The 18579-nt window shown below is 37.0% G+C and overlaps 1 protein-coding gene across 1 annotated transcript in view; it reads left to right on the top strand.

Moving 5' to 3' along the window:
• The window catches only part of SLC25A21 (solute carrier family 25 member 21), a 520353-nt gene that overhangs the window by 477948 nt on the left and 23826 nt on the right, over positions 1-18579 (top strand). The window contains exon 7 of the mRNA XM_061182462.1: positions 4702-4866. Coding sequence (XP_061038445.1) covers positions 4702-4866 — 165 coding nt within the window. The remainder of the gene's footprint in view (positions 1-4701; positions 4867-18579) is intronic.

Here is an 18579-nt window from a genome sequence, read left to right as displayed (position 1 = left end):
TATTGTTTTCCATAGTGGCTGCACCAATTTATATTCCCACCAACAGTTTATGAGTGTTCCTTTTTCTCCACATCCTCTCCAACATTTGTTATTTGTGCTTTTTTTTGATGTTAGCCATTCTGACAGGCGCGAGGTGATTTCTCATTGTATACCACATCTTCTTTATCCATTAGTCTGTTGATGGACACGGATTGCTTCCATATCTTGGCTATTATAAATAGTGCTGCTATGAACATTAGAGTGCATGTATCTTTAAAATTTTTTTTGGATATATGCCCAGGAGTGGAATTGCTGGGTCATATGGTAGTTCTATTTTTAGTTTTTTGAGGAACGTCCATACTGTTTTCCATAGTGGCTTCATCAATTACAGAAATTCGATTTCATGTTTCATAATCACTATAGAATATTCTCATGGGTAGATATAAAATTTTTCAGTATATCTCTCCAAATAAAAAGCAAAGCAAAAATATTTTTATGTTTCTCGAATATGAACAAAGTACCGTACTAGATAGTTAACACAGTGCATGGCACCTAGTAGGGCTCAATAGGTGTTTGTTGAATAAATGAATGCATAAAAGAACATGGAGTTCCCAGAATTAACAATTGGCAATCGCTGACATCAGAGTTAAAGTAGACTTTGAGTTCCTTCCAATGGAAATACTTCCGGCAGGTACCAGTGAACTGAAGATTTTTCTAGATCAACGTGGAGAGCAGTGTGATATCACAATATTAGCTACGTTCCGACCCACTTATTCTTCCATGCTTGCAGCTCTGGTGCAGTCAATGAAAGGTCTATCTAGGAGAGTTAGAATGCAATTTGGCCCACAGCTGGTAACTAAATATGAAAATTGGAGTGACTCTAAATATTGAAAGGAAACTGAATTTGTGGGTGACCTGCTGGGTTGGATAGCATTGGAATCATTTGGCTGATGATGCTAATCAGTCACCATTTCATTTTGAAATGGAAGCCCAGTAATCAAATAAGTTTAGTAAACTTTGTGTTTACAGAGATCTAGTCAAAATGATTCTCTATTTTCCTAGTGGAAGTCATGTTTTGCCTTTCTAATTAAATATTTGCTTACATATGTGTGATACAATGTCTCTGAATGAAGCAAAAAGGTCACTTCTAATTCTTACGGGAATTAGAGTTTAGGTTTTTCTTTGTCTCAAGGCCCCAAGTTGCCAGAAAAATACATTTGTATTTATCTGTTACCTGTATCAGTTGGATTATCAAACTCTGAAAATCTTACAGCATGTGTATAACAAGAATGAGTCAACAAGCATGAGAGCACCACTGGATGAGATGTAGAATTCTGCTTAAGCCATTTTCCAGTACTTTTCCCTTAGGAATATTACTTAATCCTTGGTTTCCTCACCTGTAAAATGAGGATAATGTACCTGCTGTCCACATTACAGGTTGTTGAGAGAGGCAATCAGATATGATAGGATGGCAGAACCATGCAGAGTATAAAAGTATGAACTTGGAGTCTGAGGGGCCTCAGTTTGAGCTCTGGACCTTCCACTAACTCTGTGATATTGAGCAAGTAACTTAACTTTAGTCTCCTCATCTGTCAAATGGGGATAAAGATAATACCCATCCCACACACTTGTTCAGAGGATTAAGTAAGATGATATATATAAAGTACCAAGTATCTATGATAATGACTAACATTGATGAGCACTTCCTGTGTTCCAGGTACCTGGTAACATGCATGTATATGCTCTCTAGGGTATAAATAAACTGTGTCAGGTGGAGGCCTGGTTAGCGTGCTTTTCCTTTCCCAACCTTTGCTCCCGCATGGTGGCCTTGCTTCTATAGTCCATAGACCTGTCAAGTGAAGAGTTCTTACCGAGGATGTTTACCAAGCGGTAGCAAAGAGACCATTTTACAGGATCTACTGCTCCCGAGAGGAAAGCCCTGGGGTGATGACCTAGGAGATCTCTAGCCCACGAGTTGGATATGGTTGGCTCCCAGAAAAAGCAGACCTATGATCTTGCACTCTGGATGCATTTCTGTAGGAAGGATCATGTCACAAGGGTCCAGGGCTCTGGGAAAAGGAAACCACAGCCAAAAGGAATGAGCAGGAAGAGGCTAGTTATGCATGTCCTTCCTCCCCCTCAAATCAGCCTCCACCTTTTGATTGTCATTGCCTTCAACTACCAAAAAAATTACCTGTTATTTTACTATTATAACTAGTTTTATTATCATCATAATTGCCATTATTATTAACAGCTAATGTATAGTAAATGCTTACATAGGGCAAAGTTCATTGACTTGTTTATCATCACAACAACAATCCTATGAGGAAGATTCTATTATTATCCTTATTTTACAGATGAGTAAAGTGAGGATAAATCAGAGGATAAAATACCCGCTTAAGCTAGCAAGTGGTATTGCTGGGATTCAAAGCTTGGGACTGTCTGGCTCTGACCCCCTATTTCTAACTACTGTGCTACCCCCTGATTTGCTTAATTATTCACAGCTGAGTTCAAACTCAACAAGGCACTTGAGTCAAAATCCATGTGTTATATTTCTTCGTACCTACCTAACATCCAAGCTGGTAGAAATCAGGCAATAGGCCATCAGTAAATGTTACTTGGATTGACGTATACACACTACTATATATAAAACAGATAACTAATAAGAACCTACTGTTAGCACAGGGAACTCTACTCAATACTCTGTAATGACCTATATGGGAAAAGAATCTAAAAAAGAGGGGATATATGTATATGTATAACTGATGCACTTTGCTGTACAGCAGAAACTAACACGACATTGTAAATCAACTGTACTCCAATAAAAATTAATTTTAAGAAAGATCTAATGGAAGTCCTCTCTTTACATTTTGATGATTTAGCACCCTAGATTTTTAAATGATAGACACATCTTTATACCTGTTTTATTTAGGGAAAGCCATGTTAATCTGCACTTTCATTCAAAGCCATTGGTTCCTCTGTTGCTGAAGAATCTAGATGGCCTCTGACCTCCCCATCTCTCCTGCCCTCGGGGCTTCAGAGTGGGTGAGGATGGAGAGAAAGCTTGGGCTAGAAGCAGGGAGGACTGGTGTTGGTCAGTCTGGACCCAGGCAGCCTTACTTCTGCCTAGTTTCTTTCATCCCCAGGAGAGCTGCCTCCTTTCCTTGCCTCTGCCCTCTAGACTGCCTTTCTCACAGCAAGAGAGCAGTGCCTAGGAGTTTGCTCAGCACTTTCAGAGTCTTTCCAACAGAAATGAACTTCTGCTCAACTTGTCCTCAAGTCTCTTTTGAAAACCAAAATAAATAACTGGGGTTGATAGTCAATGTGCCATAACACAAACAAAAAAATCCCATTTTGTAGCAGAGAGAGTGAACTTTAACCTTCTGAGAATTTTTGGTTTTCCTATATGAAATGTCTTTTATTGTTTTAAGATACGTTCTCATGTGTTTTTTTCATGTCACAAAAAAAGGGTTTTCTTGTGATTAATGTAATTTATTGTAATTAATCCTCTTAAATGAAAAGATGAATTTGAGTGTAGAATTGTAGCTAGTTTTTAAACATTTATCAGTAAAAGCTATAGGGTTTACTCTCTAAACAAGCTTATTTAAATGTATCAGGTTAATTACATAGCTACAAAGTTGGATGAAAAGCCTTGATTGAATTTGTTCTGTTCTGTTCTGCTGACACAGACTTAATTGCACATGATAAGAAAACACTTTTAGTCAGTAAGTGCATCAGACTGCCATGACCACTCCAGCAACCTGCTCCAGTGAAATTTCAAACGAGTGTCATGTCAGTGCTTGCCTTATGGGAAAAAAATTAAATGCTGAACGTTTCCCCTTATTTACTATTCAGTATTCAAAATTTAAGAGGGTGAGAGATCCTTTGTGCTGTACCTCCAAAAAGGAAACAGTCACTCAACCTTATTTAAAAACCCACATGACTTGTAATTGTATTGTAATGAATTATAAAACTCAGGGCAAACTACAGTGATTTCTTTAGCAAGTTCCAAAAGTAGCACTGACTGGATTCCAGCAGTCAAGGTATTTCAACCTTGGGTAATCAATCAAAGGGCTGGAAAGAAGTAAATTAAAGGTAACCCAGTACTCTCAACACCATTGATTTATCATTTATCACAGCAAGTGTTACACACACTGATTGCCCACTTTCTTGAGGAAGTCTACAATCAACTGCTATTTATCCACAGCCGATTTCTAACCTAACGCCAGTTTAAACTATTGAGGCAATGGAATCAGGACTAACTGTAACATTCGCTTTAGAAAAACATAATTAGAAAGGTAAATATGCTGGATTCAGGAGCCAAATATACATTCCTTTTGGATTATGCACAGTCATGGATTACCAGTATGGATTACTAGTTTATCTATATGGTTAATCCCCTCTATTAGTGTGGATGATCCAGAATTGGATGCAGCTGTTGACATGTTGAAAATGATGTTAGTTATTATATGACATTAGTTTCACTAATTCCATCAAAGATATTTTTTCTTTGCCAACAATCTTCCCTTTAAGGCCTGTTGTTATGCATGCAATTTTGTTTACTTTTGGGGTTTCCTAATTTTAAAAAGCATGAATCTAAGCATGATTATTCATCTTTGGGGAAAAATAAGTCCCTAATAATTTTGGGCTTGAAGGGAAGTTAAAACAGTAATTTATTCTGTTTCACAGCCCCGAAGATGACCTTTCTCCTCTCTCGTGCAGCAACCATCCACCGTGAGTTATGCAAGACACATCATTAAGAAGGAAGGCTTGGGACTCCAGGGCCTCAACAAAGGATTTACAGCAACTTTGGGACGTCACGGAGTTTTCAACATGGTTTATTTCGGCTTCTACTACAATGTCAAAAACATTATTCCTGTCAATAAGGTAACTGTTTAATAGATTAAAATACTGGAGGAAAAATCCTATCAATGATGATAGCTGCATTTGTAGAGTATTTATTCTTCCAAGTCACTGTGCTAAACTCTTATGTCTGTTATCTAAGTTGATCCCCACATCAGTCTTGTTCATTGAGTGTTGTGATTCCTATTTTGAATTCAGAAACAAAGGCTTAGAAAGATCAAGTAAATTGCTCAGAGTCACATAATAAAGAGCAAAGCAGAGCCTTGAACCCAAGTCTGACACCAAAACTCATCTTCTTGAAGAATGCACCATTACACCTGAATGCTTCACATTTATCACTAATAGGAATTTGTAGAAACTGTTATTACTTAATTTTTATCTCAGAAGCATAACTTTCTCAAGAAAGTTGAAATTTGCATAGTGTAAATAAATGTTGAGTTCATGAGGGAAAATTATCAGCCTAAAATTTAAATTTTACCTAGATAGTAATTTTTAAATTCACCTAAGTTAATTAGGGTAAGTAGTAAATCAACTCTTCTAGGATCATTCACTTTTGATATAAAATAATAATAATAATTTTTAATGGTAACTTACAGATGTCAGCAGCCTTTCAACTTTGACAAGATAAAAGTAACACATGATGTGTTTTAAAATGAGCATCTTTTACTAGAGCATAACAGAATTTTCTCCCACCATCATACTGCTTGCCTGCAATCAAAATTGCAATTCTGAAAGCACCAGCTGGGGAAACATTTTTCACATGCAGGCAGTTTCCCACAGGGGTTCAGTTCTTCATTTTGCTTAGTACAAAAGTATTGAAGAACTTTTTATAAAGAATAAAAATATTTCTAATATGGCTATCACCTGATTCTGTAAGGTAATGTTGGTTACAGTTGCCTTTTTCCAGCTATCCCCTGTAATCTAGGCCAGTACTTATCTCAAGTAACAGCTAAATCCAAGGCATGTTCCCTGTTAACCATCTGTTGACATTGCCTCACTCGCCAAAATTGTTAACCAGGTTTCACTCTATTTAGAAACCTTACTTTTTGAGTATAACCTCATGTTTTGTTGGTCTGAGATCTATGAATGGCCACAGAATATATAGATCCCCCCACTGACTGACAATTCTGACTCTGGTGGTCCTCAGAGATCTTCTCCTGTTGAGTTCTTGAAATACAGAAGTAGAGTGTAATAAACACTTTGGTCGTGGATGACATGAGAGAGTTCAACTCTACATACATTAAAAAAATGTTTTTAGCAGGAACAGATTAATAATCTTTGGAGCCCTGGGCGAAATGAAAATGTTCAAAAATTAAGAATTTCAAGACAGCAACTGTAGAGCAATAAACCAAGCATGGGGCTCCTCTAAGTGCAGGCTCTGGGCAACTGCACAAGTCACACACCCATGAAGCTGATGTTTTTGAAACTCTGAGATGAGTGATTCATACAACATGGGAGAAATGTCCATGCGTCTATTTCTCCAGCTATCCAAAGGCTTGCAGCAGATAGAAATTACACACAATGAAATGAATGATATAATTTACAAATATTATATAAATAATATATATTTTATTGTATATATTTGTGTATGTATTTTAATGCATATGTTATTACAATAATATGAACTTGGTCATATTTAAAGAAGAATTTCAGAAAGATCAATAAGATTTATATATGATCGTGTTACTAATGCTTAAAAAAATCCACAAATGCAAACTTCATTCTAAAATTAGTCAATACACTTAAGTTTTAAATGTTATGCATTATGAAAAAAACAGAAGCTTAAATATTTATTTATTACTTAAAAGACATCATAGTATTCTGAAATTATGGAAAGAGCTTTATCTTGCCAGCTTACAAGGGTCAGATTATATTGGCCCTTATAGGCCACACTAAGGATTCTTCTGTTTATCTGAAGAGCCCTGGGAAGCCAACAAAAGATTTTAAGCCGAGGAATTACCTGATCACTCTGGCTGCAGCATGGAGAATGGGTGGAATGGGGGTGGTGTGCAAAAGACAGAGTGTAACATGGAAATGATTGTTATGTACAATGCTGGAGTCTTGGACTGCAGTGTTCGTGGTGAAGACAAGGGGAAGTGGACAGATTTGAGAAATGTTTAGAAGGCAAAATCTATAGTATGTGGTGATCGAGTCTACGTGCGTGTTGATAAAAGGGGTAGTGGGGAGGGATGGTGCCTAGGTTTGGGGCTTGAACAACTGAAAGGATAATGGTGCCATTCGTTGAGGATGAACAAGTTTTGGGGAGAATATTATGGGCTGAGCCTGGAAAACTGAGTTTAACCACATTTGGACTCTGAAGTGCAGATGTTGAATCAGTGATTGCACGTGGCATCTTGAGAGGAGAGCTCTGAAATGGAGATAGACATCTAGACAGCAGTAGTATACCTGGGCGAACATACTTTAACTGGGGAATGATCATGGGCCAATCACTTTACTGCTCTGAGCTTCAGTTTTTTTAATCTGTAAATTGAAAAGCTAAGATTGTCCTTTCTACCTGACAAAATGGTTTTGAGGATTAAGGTAAATAATACGTGAAGTTGTTTGTGCATTTAAGGTGCTGTGGAAGTGTTAAGCGTGGAGGTGCTGATGACAGGGATGGGAGGAGGAGTAGAGATGGCAAGGAGGGTGGTGGAAGCGGTTAGCGTCTAGAGCTGTGTGAAGAACTTTTCCCCAGGACGGTTCCTTCTGCACTTAAATGAACGCTGTGGGGTTAGTTGTGGGTTTTGCTTTCAGGGTTTTTTTGCCTAGAACAAAGTCATTGATCTTATGTGTTCTGTAATCTAAGCCTGATTCAAAACTGGGAAACCAGTATTCTTTAAATTTAAACCATAATAAATCAGTCCTTTGTGAAGAGGAAGATATGATAATCATTAAAACATGTTGAAGAACGTCATCAAGTTGTTAACCACGAGGAGGAGGTGGTGTTCCTTGAAGGCTTTTTTCCATCTTTGCTCTAGGCTGGCTCTAGCCATACACTCCAGACAGTTTGTTTACAGGGTTATTGTTTCAATTCCCTCACCCAGCAATTGGTCATTCTGTTGTCCCAAGGGAATTTGAGATTTCACCAACTCTGACTGGCATGGGATAATTCTAGATTTTTCTTTAATTTAACATTTTTTAAATTGATAAATTGTCTACCAATGTTTTCCATTTTCAAAGTATTTAATTTTACAAGAAACTGTCCATAATGATCATGTCTGAGGAGTGGAAATGGAGAGTCCCATGCGTGTGTGTTTGTGTGGAGCGGTGGGGAGAGCAGGAAAAAGCAGGGAGCAGTGGAGGGAAAGTACTTTTTCTTTACAGCATTCTGAGCTGTTGGAAGCTTCTACAAGAAGCATGTATTAATTTTATAATAGGAAATAAATCTGTGAAAATTTTAATAGAATCTTATAAAATAGAGTACCTAGTTAACTTTTTAACACTTAACTCTAAGACTATGTCTACAGAGGTAAAATAAGAACTTGAAACAGTAAGTTCAGATAACTCAGGTCAGATACCCACCCTGAAGTTTTTAACTTTAACTCTTCAGATTGGTGATCTCTGGTAGATACATTTTTCAAGCTTCACAGAAATATCCTGACCTTCTGTGCCATTTTGTACTATTAAAACCATTTTTGTAGACTTCATGATTTTGCCTGATCCTTGTCACAATAACTGTCATTTTCAGATAAGGAAAGAAAAACAGGAAGTAAAGGCCCAGAGCTGAAAGTTACTGACATAATTTATCTGAAGGTATACAGCAGGGGGAAGGAAAGAACCAGAGGCCAGAACTCTTTCTGCTATACCATGTAATGCTTTAACTCTACATCTTACCTTGTCTTTTGAAACACATAAATTGTCACTTTAAAATGATTACTAAAATTTAAATTAGTGAACTGGCTACAATATCCAGACAGTGTAACCAGATTCTGCTTTTGCCTCATTCAGACCTGGAACCTGGTCTTCCCTTTTCACATCCTTAGTCTCTGATCCATAGACACAAAGAATTACGAGACATGACCCTGGAAGAGCTGGGCATTACCAGTTTGAAAATGGTGCTGTGTTATATTCTTGCAGACTTATTTTTAGAATCTAAATATTCCTATAGAATGGTGAATAAGTGGTTACAAAGTGGTTATAGAAAAGTTTGCTTTGAATATTAACTGACCATGGAATTCATTTAATGGTGACATTCATTTTCATCTTGCAGTAAATGGAATGGAATGTCAGTATAAAGAATTATCCCTTCTCCCCAGAAAGAGGCCATCACTTCTTAAAGTAAAGCCTTCTAGAAATAGGTATTGATTAACTTAAATACTGACATCTTTTTCAAATATTGATGAAGGTAAGCTTTGATTGCAAAACTGATTTCTTTCATTTCCATTCCAAGGTAGGGTGTTCAGAGCATTTTATTTGTGATGTTGACACACAAATGAGAATGGTAAGATTTAAATGTTACATCTCTTTGATAACTTTGTCTTCTAGTTCCATATTTACTGCTTTTCCTATATTTCCATAAGTAAAATAATAATAATAATAGTAGAAATTGATGTCTAAAGTTCATGGCTGTCAACAGTATTAAACTGTGCTTTCACTTTGCATCCTAATTAAGCATGTTTGCAGGTTATTTTGCCAAAAGCAATAGACCGTTTGTGTTGAATTCTGCCATGATATAAATCACATGTGTGGGTTAGAAATATTCTAGGAGAGAACAATTTTTCATAGGTTCAATCCTTCTTACTTAATAAACCATTTAGACCTGTCCCTGTGGTCATTTTACTACAGACAGGATTAAGTCAAACATTTTATTTTCTCCTAAGGTAATATCCATAAAAGATTGCCTTTTAGAAACGCAAATGTTTTTCTTTTACTTTTGACTTTTAATATTATCTTTGTTTTGTAAATTCTGTAGAAAGTCTGAGGGTGGTGCCAGATGCACTTCAGTTTATCAGAAGAAATGTGGAAATATGTTAGTTTCATGATTTAGAGCTCTATCCTTCCCTAAGGTGTGCACTGGGCTGAATGAAAAATGCACCTTTGGGTTCCAGTGGAGAACTTAGACAGAGCTGTTTATATTTTGAAAAGAAGAATCTCAGTAGAATTAGATCATAGTAGGATTTAATTTATGACCATTTATTTTTCTGATTCTCTCTTACTTGATCATTAGTCTTACCAATCATCCGGTAATAGGAAGGGCAAGAGCATTAAAGTTTCATTAAGAACAAGTCTCCTTTCTGGTAACCACTGGGGTAAAACAACAAGTATATATTATCTATAAAATTCCGGGACATGTGACAAGATTCTGCGGTAAAAAGTGGTATCTTTCATTGGCAGTTTTCACAGACTCCCTGGGGGGGTGGGTGTGTGTTTCAGGAGAGGAGGGCATGGGGGAGGGCAGAGGGAAGCGGGACAGGGGTTCAGGCACTTTCTTAAATAAACTTCAGGCCAAAAGTTTCCAGTCAGGTGCCACCCAAGTGGATGGAAATGAGGTGCAAGTGGCTTTAGATTCTTAGTGGGTGCCTTCTATTTATTCATTCCAGAAGTGTTCATGGCACATCTATCATAGGTCGGGCATCATCTCGCTAAGTGTCAGCACTGCTCCTGCCTTAATGGGGTTTACAGTCTAGTCGAGGAGACAGACAATAAACAAGTCATTACACAGGGAACTGAATCATGGCAATTGTGATAAGTGCCATGAAAGAAAACTGTGAAGGTGTGGGAAGTTTTAACCAAAGGCCCTAATTAGACCCACAGCAGGGCATGGTGGGGATATAGGAAAGGCTTTCCTTTAAAAAAGATGTTTAGGCTGGAGCTCAAGGATGAGGCTTAGCCAGGCCAAGATGAAGAGGATGAGCAGACACCAGAGAGAACAGGATGTGTGAGGGCACAGAAGCAGAAGGAGGCTTGGGGAACCTTGGAGAAGATAAAGAACGAGGGTAGCTGGTGTATGGTGAACCGGGGGAGACAGGAGGCAGTGGAGGCTGCAGGGGGTAGCTGGGCCAGAATGTTTTAGGCATGTTTAAGGCAGTTGATTCCCCTTAAATGATTTAACTGAGGGGCATGTCCAACAAACGTATCACATAAGTGGAACTAAACGGGCATGGGAAAGGTTCATTTATAGAAGTCCAGAGGTGGAATCTCATGAAATAAACATGCTTCAAAGACTTCTTCTTGATCATCTGCCGACCCCCACATAAAAGCATCTCAGTGTGTCCTTGTCCTGACTTCTCAACATTTAGGATTTTGTTCTGGGATCCTGGTTTGTTAGTTTTCCTTGGGGTCAGTGCCTTTATTAAGGCAAGGAATAGAGTACACAAAAACAGAAAAATCCTACTGGGTTCCCAAGAAAATATATTAATACTTTCCTGCATTTTGTCTGATAATACTCAGTGATATAAGTGACTCTCAGAAGATATTATCTACCTATCTATCTATATTTATTTATTTACTTGTAGAGAGATACTTACAAATAATAGATATAGAGAGGGGTGTGTGTATATATATGTACATATATGAAATAATCAAGTGATAACTGTTATGCATAAATCCTAGCCCATTTTGACATTGTATGTATTTTATAATTTGAGCTAAGTGGGTAAGACCTTTAAAATTATTTTACATTTCACAACCCTTTAAAGAACAGATATCTTAGAAGGGGAAAGGAATTTTCATGCCTATTTTCTGAATGGCTACATTTAGATGCTGAGCTTTTAACAAGACTTTGATTTCATTCCAGAGCCCAGAGCCCTACAAGGATAGGATCTTGGGAATACTCCACATTCCTTAAAGAATGCTTATCAACTAAACCATCTCATTTTAGTTAGTGACCTTCTGTGGAGTGAGGAGCTAGCATTTCCCCAAATTATCTCACATGAAGAAAAAACAAACACTGTAATAGATTCTTCTGATAGCTGTGAAGTGGAAACAATTTAACTTTTAATTAAGCTCCAATAGCAGGTATTTTCATTGGGGAACAAGACAGCATGATACCATAACGTTAGGGGAAAAAATGTTTTTGTCAAAGTTTATGATCAAAACAACAAAATAGAGCCAAGATTAGAGAAAATGAAAGGTGCACACTGAGAGCTGAATTTACTCCTAGTTGACTTGGATCCACTAAAACTAACAATATCTAAAATGCAAATTTCTTCTTTAAAAAAAAAAAAGGCAGTTCACTCTCACCTCAAGCTGCCTCTTTGTTCAGTTACCTGGAGGCAACTATAATTTCAACACACCACATCATCATTTTCATGACAAGCATGGTCAGCTGTGGGGAAGGCAATGCTAAGCTGCATTATTTGCCTTGCGATTGCCACCAGGTGCTTAACCAGCGTGTGTATTTACCTCCTTTGCAATTTGCTTCTTAGACCTTGGTTCTTTGTGTATTATGTCTTTATAAAGGAGAGATACAGCATTTATTAAACACCTGTGATGTGTGAGGAACGGTATACCTACAAAGATGAATGTGACATGGCACAGCCCCTTCCTTTAAGAGGCTCTGGGCTTTGGAGTGACATTTATTACTAGACTGGGTTTTCTGCAATTTCATCACGTGGGGATAATCATGAACTTTATGCTTGTATCATCTCTTACTTGCAGCCTTGAGAAATGAAGGACTGCATCATGACCACCCCTTCAACTATTGATGATGATGTGCTACCAAAGGGATGGAATGGATTAAGTATAGAATTGATGTGTGCTAATAGCCCAAACTGACCATTCGTAAAATTAGGGAAATAACTGTGATAGATCCTATTAAAATTGGTTTTGACCACATGTTTATATATCATCTAATTACTAATTAATTGATTTGTTAAAATGTTCGATTCTTTTTTAGTCACCCTTGTTATGGTCATAACATTCTCATTATCAAACAATTTACTTACCCGCTGGGCGAGGGAGGGAGCTGAAAAGAAGAGTTCTGCAAAGAAATACTTTGCAATACCCTGAAAATCATGTGACTCCTGGTACGACCACCATATTGTCTTTAATTTTTTTATCCGAAGCATTTTATGGCAGTCTCTTTTAGTCACTTCTAAACAATAATTTTAGTTCTTCAAATGGCAAACCCATTTTAGCAATTTTTGACAAGGAACATGAAATCCACTCTAGAATCATCCAAGGCCAATCCTGAACAGAGACTGAACAATCCTGAACAGTCCTCTCAGTGTGCTCATTTTAATGTTGTCTGAGGAAGCAGGATATACTGACTTCAAGTTGGGTCATTAGGAAATCTGTTAAAATGACTCAAAGCTAAAATCAGAGAGGATCTCAGATTTGGTGTGGTACCAAGAGGAATTAAAGGATGAGTGAATTGCAGCAAAAGAAATGTGATTTGGGTTGACATGCGGTAGGAAGATTCTAAGAGTAGACTTTAATGTATACATTCATGCCGAGCTCCCTTAAATGAGAAGCCCATCACTGCAATTTGCTCAGCCTAACCTTGTGAGGAGCAGCAGGCTTCCTGGGCAGTCTCCCTCACCACCCCTACCTCTCACTAGCTAACAAATCCTGCTTTCCCCATCTTCCTTCACCCCCTCCTTCTGGCATACCTCTGTGTGGAATGTCTTCTTAAAGATGCCAGACCCTAATCACAAAGGCCTGTGAGATGGGCGAAGGTTCTCTGTTTATCAAGCTAGCAGCCAGCTGGCCAGTCACTAACCAAGACATCAAAGTCCATGCCAGGGAAGGTAAAAAGGGAGGCACTTGCTTCTTTTGATGAAGATATTTTGCCTCTCTGCATATTAACTCCTTAAGTGCCATTGCTTTAAATTATTGGTGCAGTCTTTAGCTGCTGTATAATGTTTGGATTAGATGCTTAAATTAGTTACAAATATGTAGTGTGTTGATTGTTAACTACTTTAAGTCATATGTTCCCACTTCTGAGGACTTGGTGCCTTTTGTTGAATTTTTAGAGGTTGTGGAACATCACTGCCACCAGTGTTTTAGGATCACTTATTAGTGTCTCTTGTTAAGTTGTAGAGTCTATAAACAATATGTCCTGTCAGGGAAATTCGTTGATCTTCCCAAAGAAGGGCTGGTAAACACATCTCTTTAGCTCTGCACTCACACAAAGATTGCAGTATGATAGAAACAGCCAGAGAGTTCTAATAAGAGACCTGATGTTAATTCTCAATTCTGATACTTACTAGTTAGCCATGTCGCTTTGACAAATTATACCTGTCTCTCTGTCTCAGTTTTCTCATTTGTGAAATGAAATTGCTAACATCATCCTTAAAATGTTTTCAGGAAAATTGAATAATTTTAAAAATTATGAATGTTGGACTTCGTATTGCTATTGCAAAATAAGGTCAATGCATGATCTCTAACACTTAAAGCTACTCAGCTCCAGTTTAAAGTCCCATATTTTATGAGAAAAATTAGAAAATATTTAGGGGACAAGAAGAAAACTCATCTGTAGATAGGGAGTTAATACACACTACTACTCAAAATAAATATTTAAAAGGAACTGTGGTTTTTAAGCACGAGGAAGAAAAAATTATTGCAATAATGGTTTTTAAATCATGATGAATGGTGACAGTTGATTACCCTTGCAAGTGAGCAAAAAACTGGAGTAAAATAGTTCAGGCATATGCATGAGGAATGTGGGTCAGGAACAAAGGAAGTTCCCTGATTGATGACAGTTGGAGCAAATTATGGAAGTTAGTTGGAAATGTTTAATAACAGAATACATTTTTTATCAACATTAATATCTATTTACATAATTAAGGTGTGATCCATCAAAAATATTTTACTTAGGCTGGGTGACCTTTTTTTACCAATCAATTTTTAAATTTTTTATTTTATTGTGGTAAAAACATATAACATGAGATCTACACACAACAAATTTTTAAGTGCACAATACATCATTGTTGTCCGTAGGTACAGTGTTGTACATCAGATCTCTAGAGCTTATTCATCTTGCTTAGCTGAAACGTTATGCCTGTTGATTAGTAACTCATTTCCCCCTCCCCCAACCCTTGGCAACCACTGTTCCACTCTTTGATTCTATGAATTTGAGTGTTTTATATACCTCAATATAAGTGGAATCATGCAGTATTTATCCTTCTGTGACTGGCTTCTTTCACTTTACATGTGTCCTCAAGGTTCATCCATGTTGTTACATATTGCAGAATTTCCTTCTTTGTAAAGATGAATGGTATTCCATTGTATGTATATACCACGTTTCTTATCCATTCATCTGTCAATGTACATTTAGGTTGTTTCCATATATTGGCTGTTGTGAATAGTGCTGTGATGAATATAGGAGTGCTAATATCACTTTGAGATTCTGATTTCATGTCTTTTGGAGAACTACTAAGAAGTGAGATTGCTGGACTATATAATAGTTCTATTTTTAATCTTTAAGAAACCTCTATACTATTTCCCATAAAGCCTACACCATTTTGCATTCCTATCAACAGTGTACAAGGGTTCCAATTTCTCCACATCCTTGCCAACACTTGTCTTTTGTTTTTTTTAATAATAGTCATCCTCACAGATATGAAGTGATATTTCTCTGTGGTTTTGATTTACATTTCCCAGGTTATTAGTGACATTGAGCATTTTTTCATATACCTGTTGGCCATTTGTAAGTCTTCTTTGGAGAATGTCTATTCAAGTCCTTTGCCCATTTTTAAATCAGGTTATTAGTTTTCTTGGTATTGAATTGTAGGAGATCCTTATATATTTTAATATTAACCCCTCATCAGATATATGGTTTGCAAATATTTTCTCCCACTCCATAAGTTTCCTTTTTACACTTTTGTTTCCTTTGCTGTTCAGAAGTTTTTTAGTTTGACATAGTCCCACATGTTTACTTTCGTTTTTATTGCCTGTGCTTTTGGTGTCATATCCATGAAATCACTGCTAAGACCAATAACATAGAACTTTTCCCATATGTTTTCTTCTAGGAGGTTTATGGTTTTAGGTCTTATTTTAAGTCTTTAATCCATTTTGAGTTGATTTTTGTGTATGGTATAAGGGTTCATTTTCATTCCTTTGGAAGTGGATACCTAGTTTTCCCAGCACAATTTGTTGAAGACTGTCCTTTCCCTATTGTGTGTTTTTGGTACCTTTGTTGAAGATTGGTTGACCATATATGCTTGGATTTATTTCTTGGCTTACTGTTCTGTTCCATTGGTCTGTATGCCTGGCTTTATGTCAGTACCATACTGTTTTATTTACTGTAGCCTTGTAATATATTTTGTAATATATTTTGAAATCAAGACGTGTGATGCCTCCAACTTTATTCATCTTTCTCAGGGTTGATTTGGCTACTTGTGGTCTTTTGTGATTCCATATGAATTATATATTTTTTAAATTTCTATGAAAAATGTTATTGAAATTTTTACAAGGATTGCATTGAATCTGAAGATCATTTGGGGTAGTATAGAAATTTCAACAATACTAAGTCTTCCAATACATGAACATGGAATGTCTTTGTGTTTGTTTCTCTTTTTAAATTTTTTCACCAATGTTTTGGGGTTTTCAGTATACAAGTCTTTCACCTCCTTAGTTCAGTTTATTACTAAGTATTTTTATTTTTGTTAGTGCTATTGTAAATGGGATTGTTGCCTAATTTCCTTTTCAGATAGTTCACTGTTACTGTGTAGAAACACGAGTGATTTTCATATGACGATTTTGTATCCTGCAGCTTTACTAAAGTAATTTATTAGTTATAAATGGTTTGTTATGGAGTCTTTAGGTTTTTCTACATATAAGACCACGTCATACGTAACAGGGACAATTTTATTTCTTCTGACATTTTTTTTTTAACATCTTTATTGAAGTATAATTGCTTTACATTGGTGTGTTAGTATCTGCTGTATAACAAAGTGAATCAGCTATACATATACATACATCCCCATATATCCTCCCTCTTGCACCTCCCTCCCACCCTCCCTATCCCACCCCTCTAGGTGGTCACAAAGCACTGAGCTGATGTCCCTGTGCTATGAGGCTGCTTCCCACTAGCTATCTATTTTACATTTGGTAGTATATATAAGTCCATGCCACTCTCTCACTTCGTCCCAGCTTACCCTTCTCCCTCCCCGTGTCCTCAAGTCCAGTCTCTACGTCTGCGTCTTTATTCTTCTCCTGCCCCTAGGTTCTTCAGAACCATTTTTTTTTCTTTTTTAGATTCCATATATATGTGTTAGCATACAGTATTTGTTTTTCTCTTTCTGACTTACTTCACTCTGTATGACAGTCGCTAGGTCCATCCAATCACTACAAATAACTCAATTTCATTTCTTTTTATGGATGAGCAATATTCCATTGTATATATGTGCCACATCTTCTTTATCCATTCATTTGTTGATGGACACTTAGGTTGCTTCCATGTCCTAGGTATTGTAAATAGAGCTGCAGTGAACGTTGTGGTACATGACTCTTTTTGAATTATGCTTTTCTCAGGGTATTTGCCCAGTAGTGGGATTGCTGGGTCGTATGATAGTTCTATTTTTAGTTTTTTAAGGAACTTCCGTACTGTTCTTCATAGTGGCTCTATCAATTTACATTCCCACCAACAGTGCAAAAGGGTTTCCTTTTCCCCACACCCTCCCCAGCATTTACTGTTTGTAGATTTTTTGATGATGGCCATTCTGACTGGTGTGAGGTGATACCTCATTGTAGTTTTGATTTGTATTTCTCTAATGATTAGTGATGTTGAGCAGCCTTTCATGTGTTTGTTGGCAATCTGTATATCTTCTTTGGAGAAATGTCTGTTTAGGTCTTCTGCCCATTTTTGGATTGGGTTGTTTGTTTTTTTGATACTGAGCTGCATGAGCTGCTTGTATATTTTGGAGATTAATCCTTTGTCAGTTGCTTCATTTGCAAATGTCTTCTCCCATTCTGAGGGTTGTCTTTTCGTCTTGTTTATGGTTTCCTTTGCTGTGCAAAAGCTTTTAAGTTTCATTAGGTCCCATTTGTTTATTTGTGTTTTTATTTCCATTTCTATAGGAGCTGGGTCAAAAAGGATCTTGCTGTGATTTATGTCATAGAGAGTCCTGCCTATGTTTTCCTCTAAGAGTTTTATACTGTCTAGCCTTACATTTAGGTCTTTAATCCATTTTGAGTTTATTTTTGTGTATGGTGTTAGGTAGTGTTCTAATTTCATTCTTTTACATGTAGCTGTCCAGTTTTCCCAGCACCACTTATTGAAGAGGCTGTCTTTTCTCCATTGTATATTCTTGCCTCCTGTATCAAAAATAAGGTGACCATATGAGCGTGGGTTTATCTCTGGGCTTTCTATCCTGTTCCATTGATCTATATTTCTGTTTTTGGGCCAGTACCATACTGTCTTGATTACTGTAGCTTTGTAGTATAGTCTGAAGTCCAGGAGCCTGATTCCTCCAGCTCCATCTTTCTTTCTTAAGATTGCTTTGGCTATTTGGGGTCTTTTGTGTTTCTATACAAATTGTGAATTTTTTTGTTCTAGTTCTGTGAAAAATGCCATTGGTAGTTTGATAGGCATTGCATTGAATCTGTAGCTTGCTTTGGGTAGTATAGTCATTTTCACAATGTTGATTCTTCCAATCCAAGAACATGCTATATCTCTCCATCTGTTTGTATCATCTTTAATTTCTTTCATCAGTGTCTTATAGTTTCCTGCATACAGGTGTTTTGTCTCCTTAGGTAGGTTTATTCCTAGATATTTTATTCTTTTTGTTGCAGTGGTAAATGGGTGTGTTTCCTTAATTTCTCTTTCAGATTTTTCATCATTAGTGTATAGGA

This window comes from Eubalaena glacialis, chromosome 2 (genome assembly GCF_028564815.1).
Source record: "Eubalaena glacialis isolate mEubGla1 chromosome 2, mEubGla1.1.hap2.+ XY, whole genome shotgun sequence".
NCBI lineage: Eukaryota > Metazoa > Chordata > Mammalia > Artiodactyla > Balaenidae > Eubalaena > Eubalaena glacialis.
Note: the sequence above shows the minus strand (reverse complement) of the source record. Positions and strands in the feature narration are given on the sequence as shown.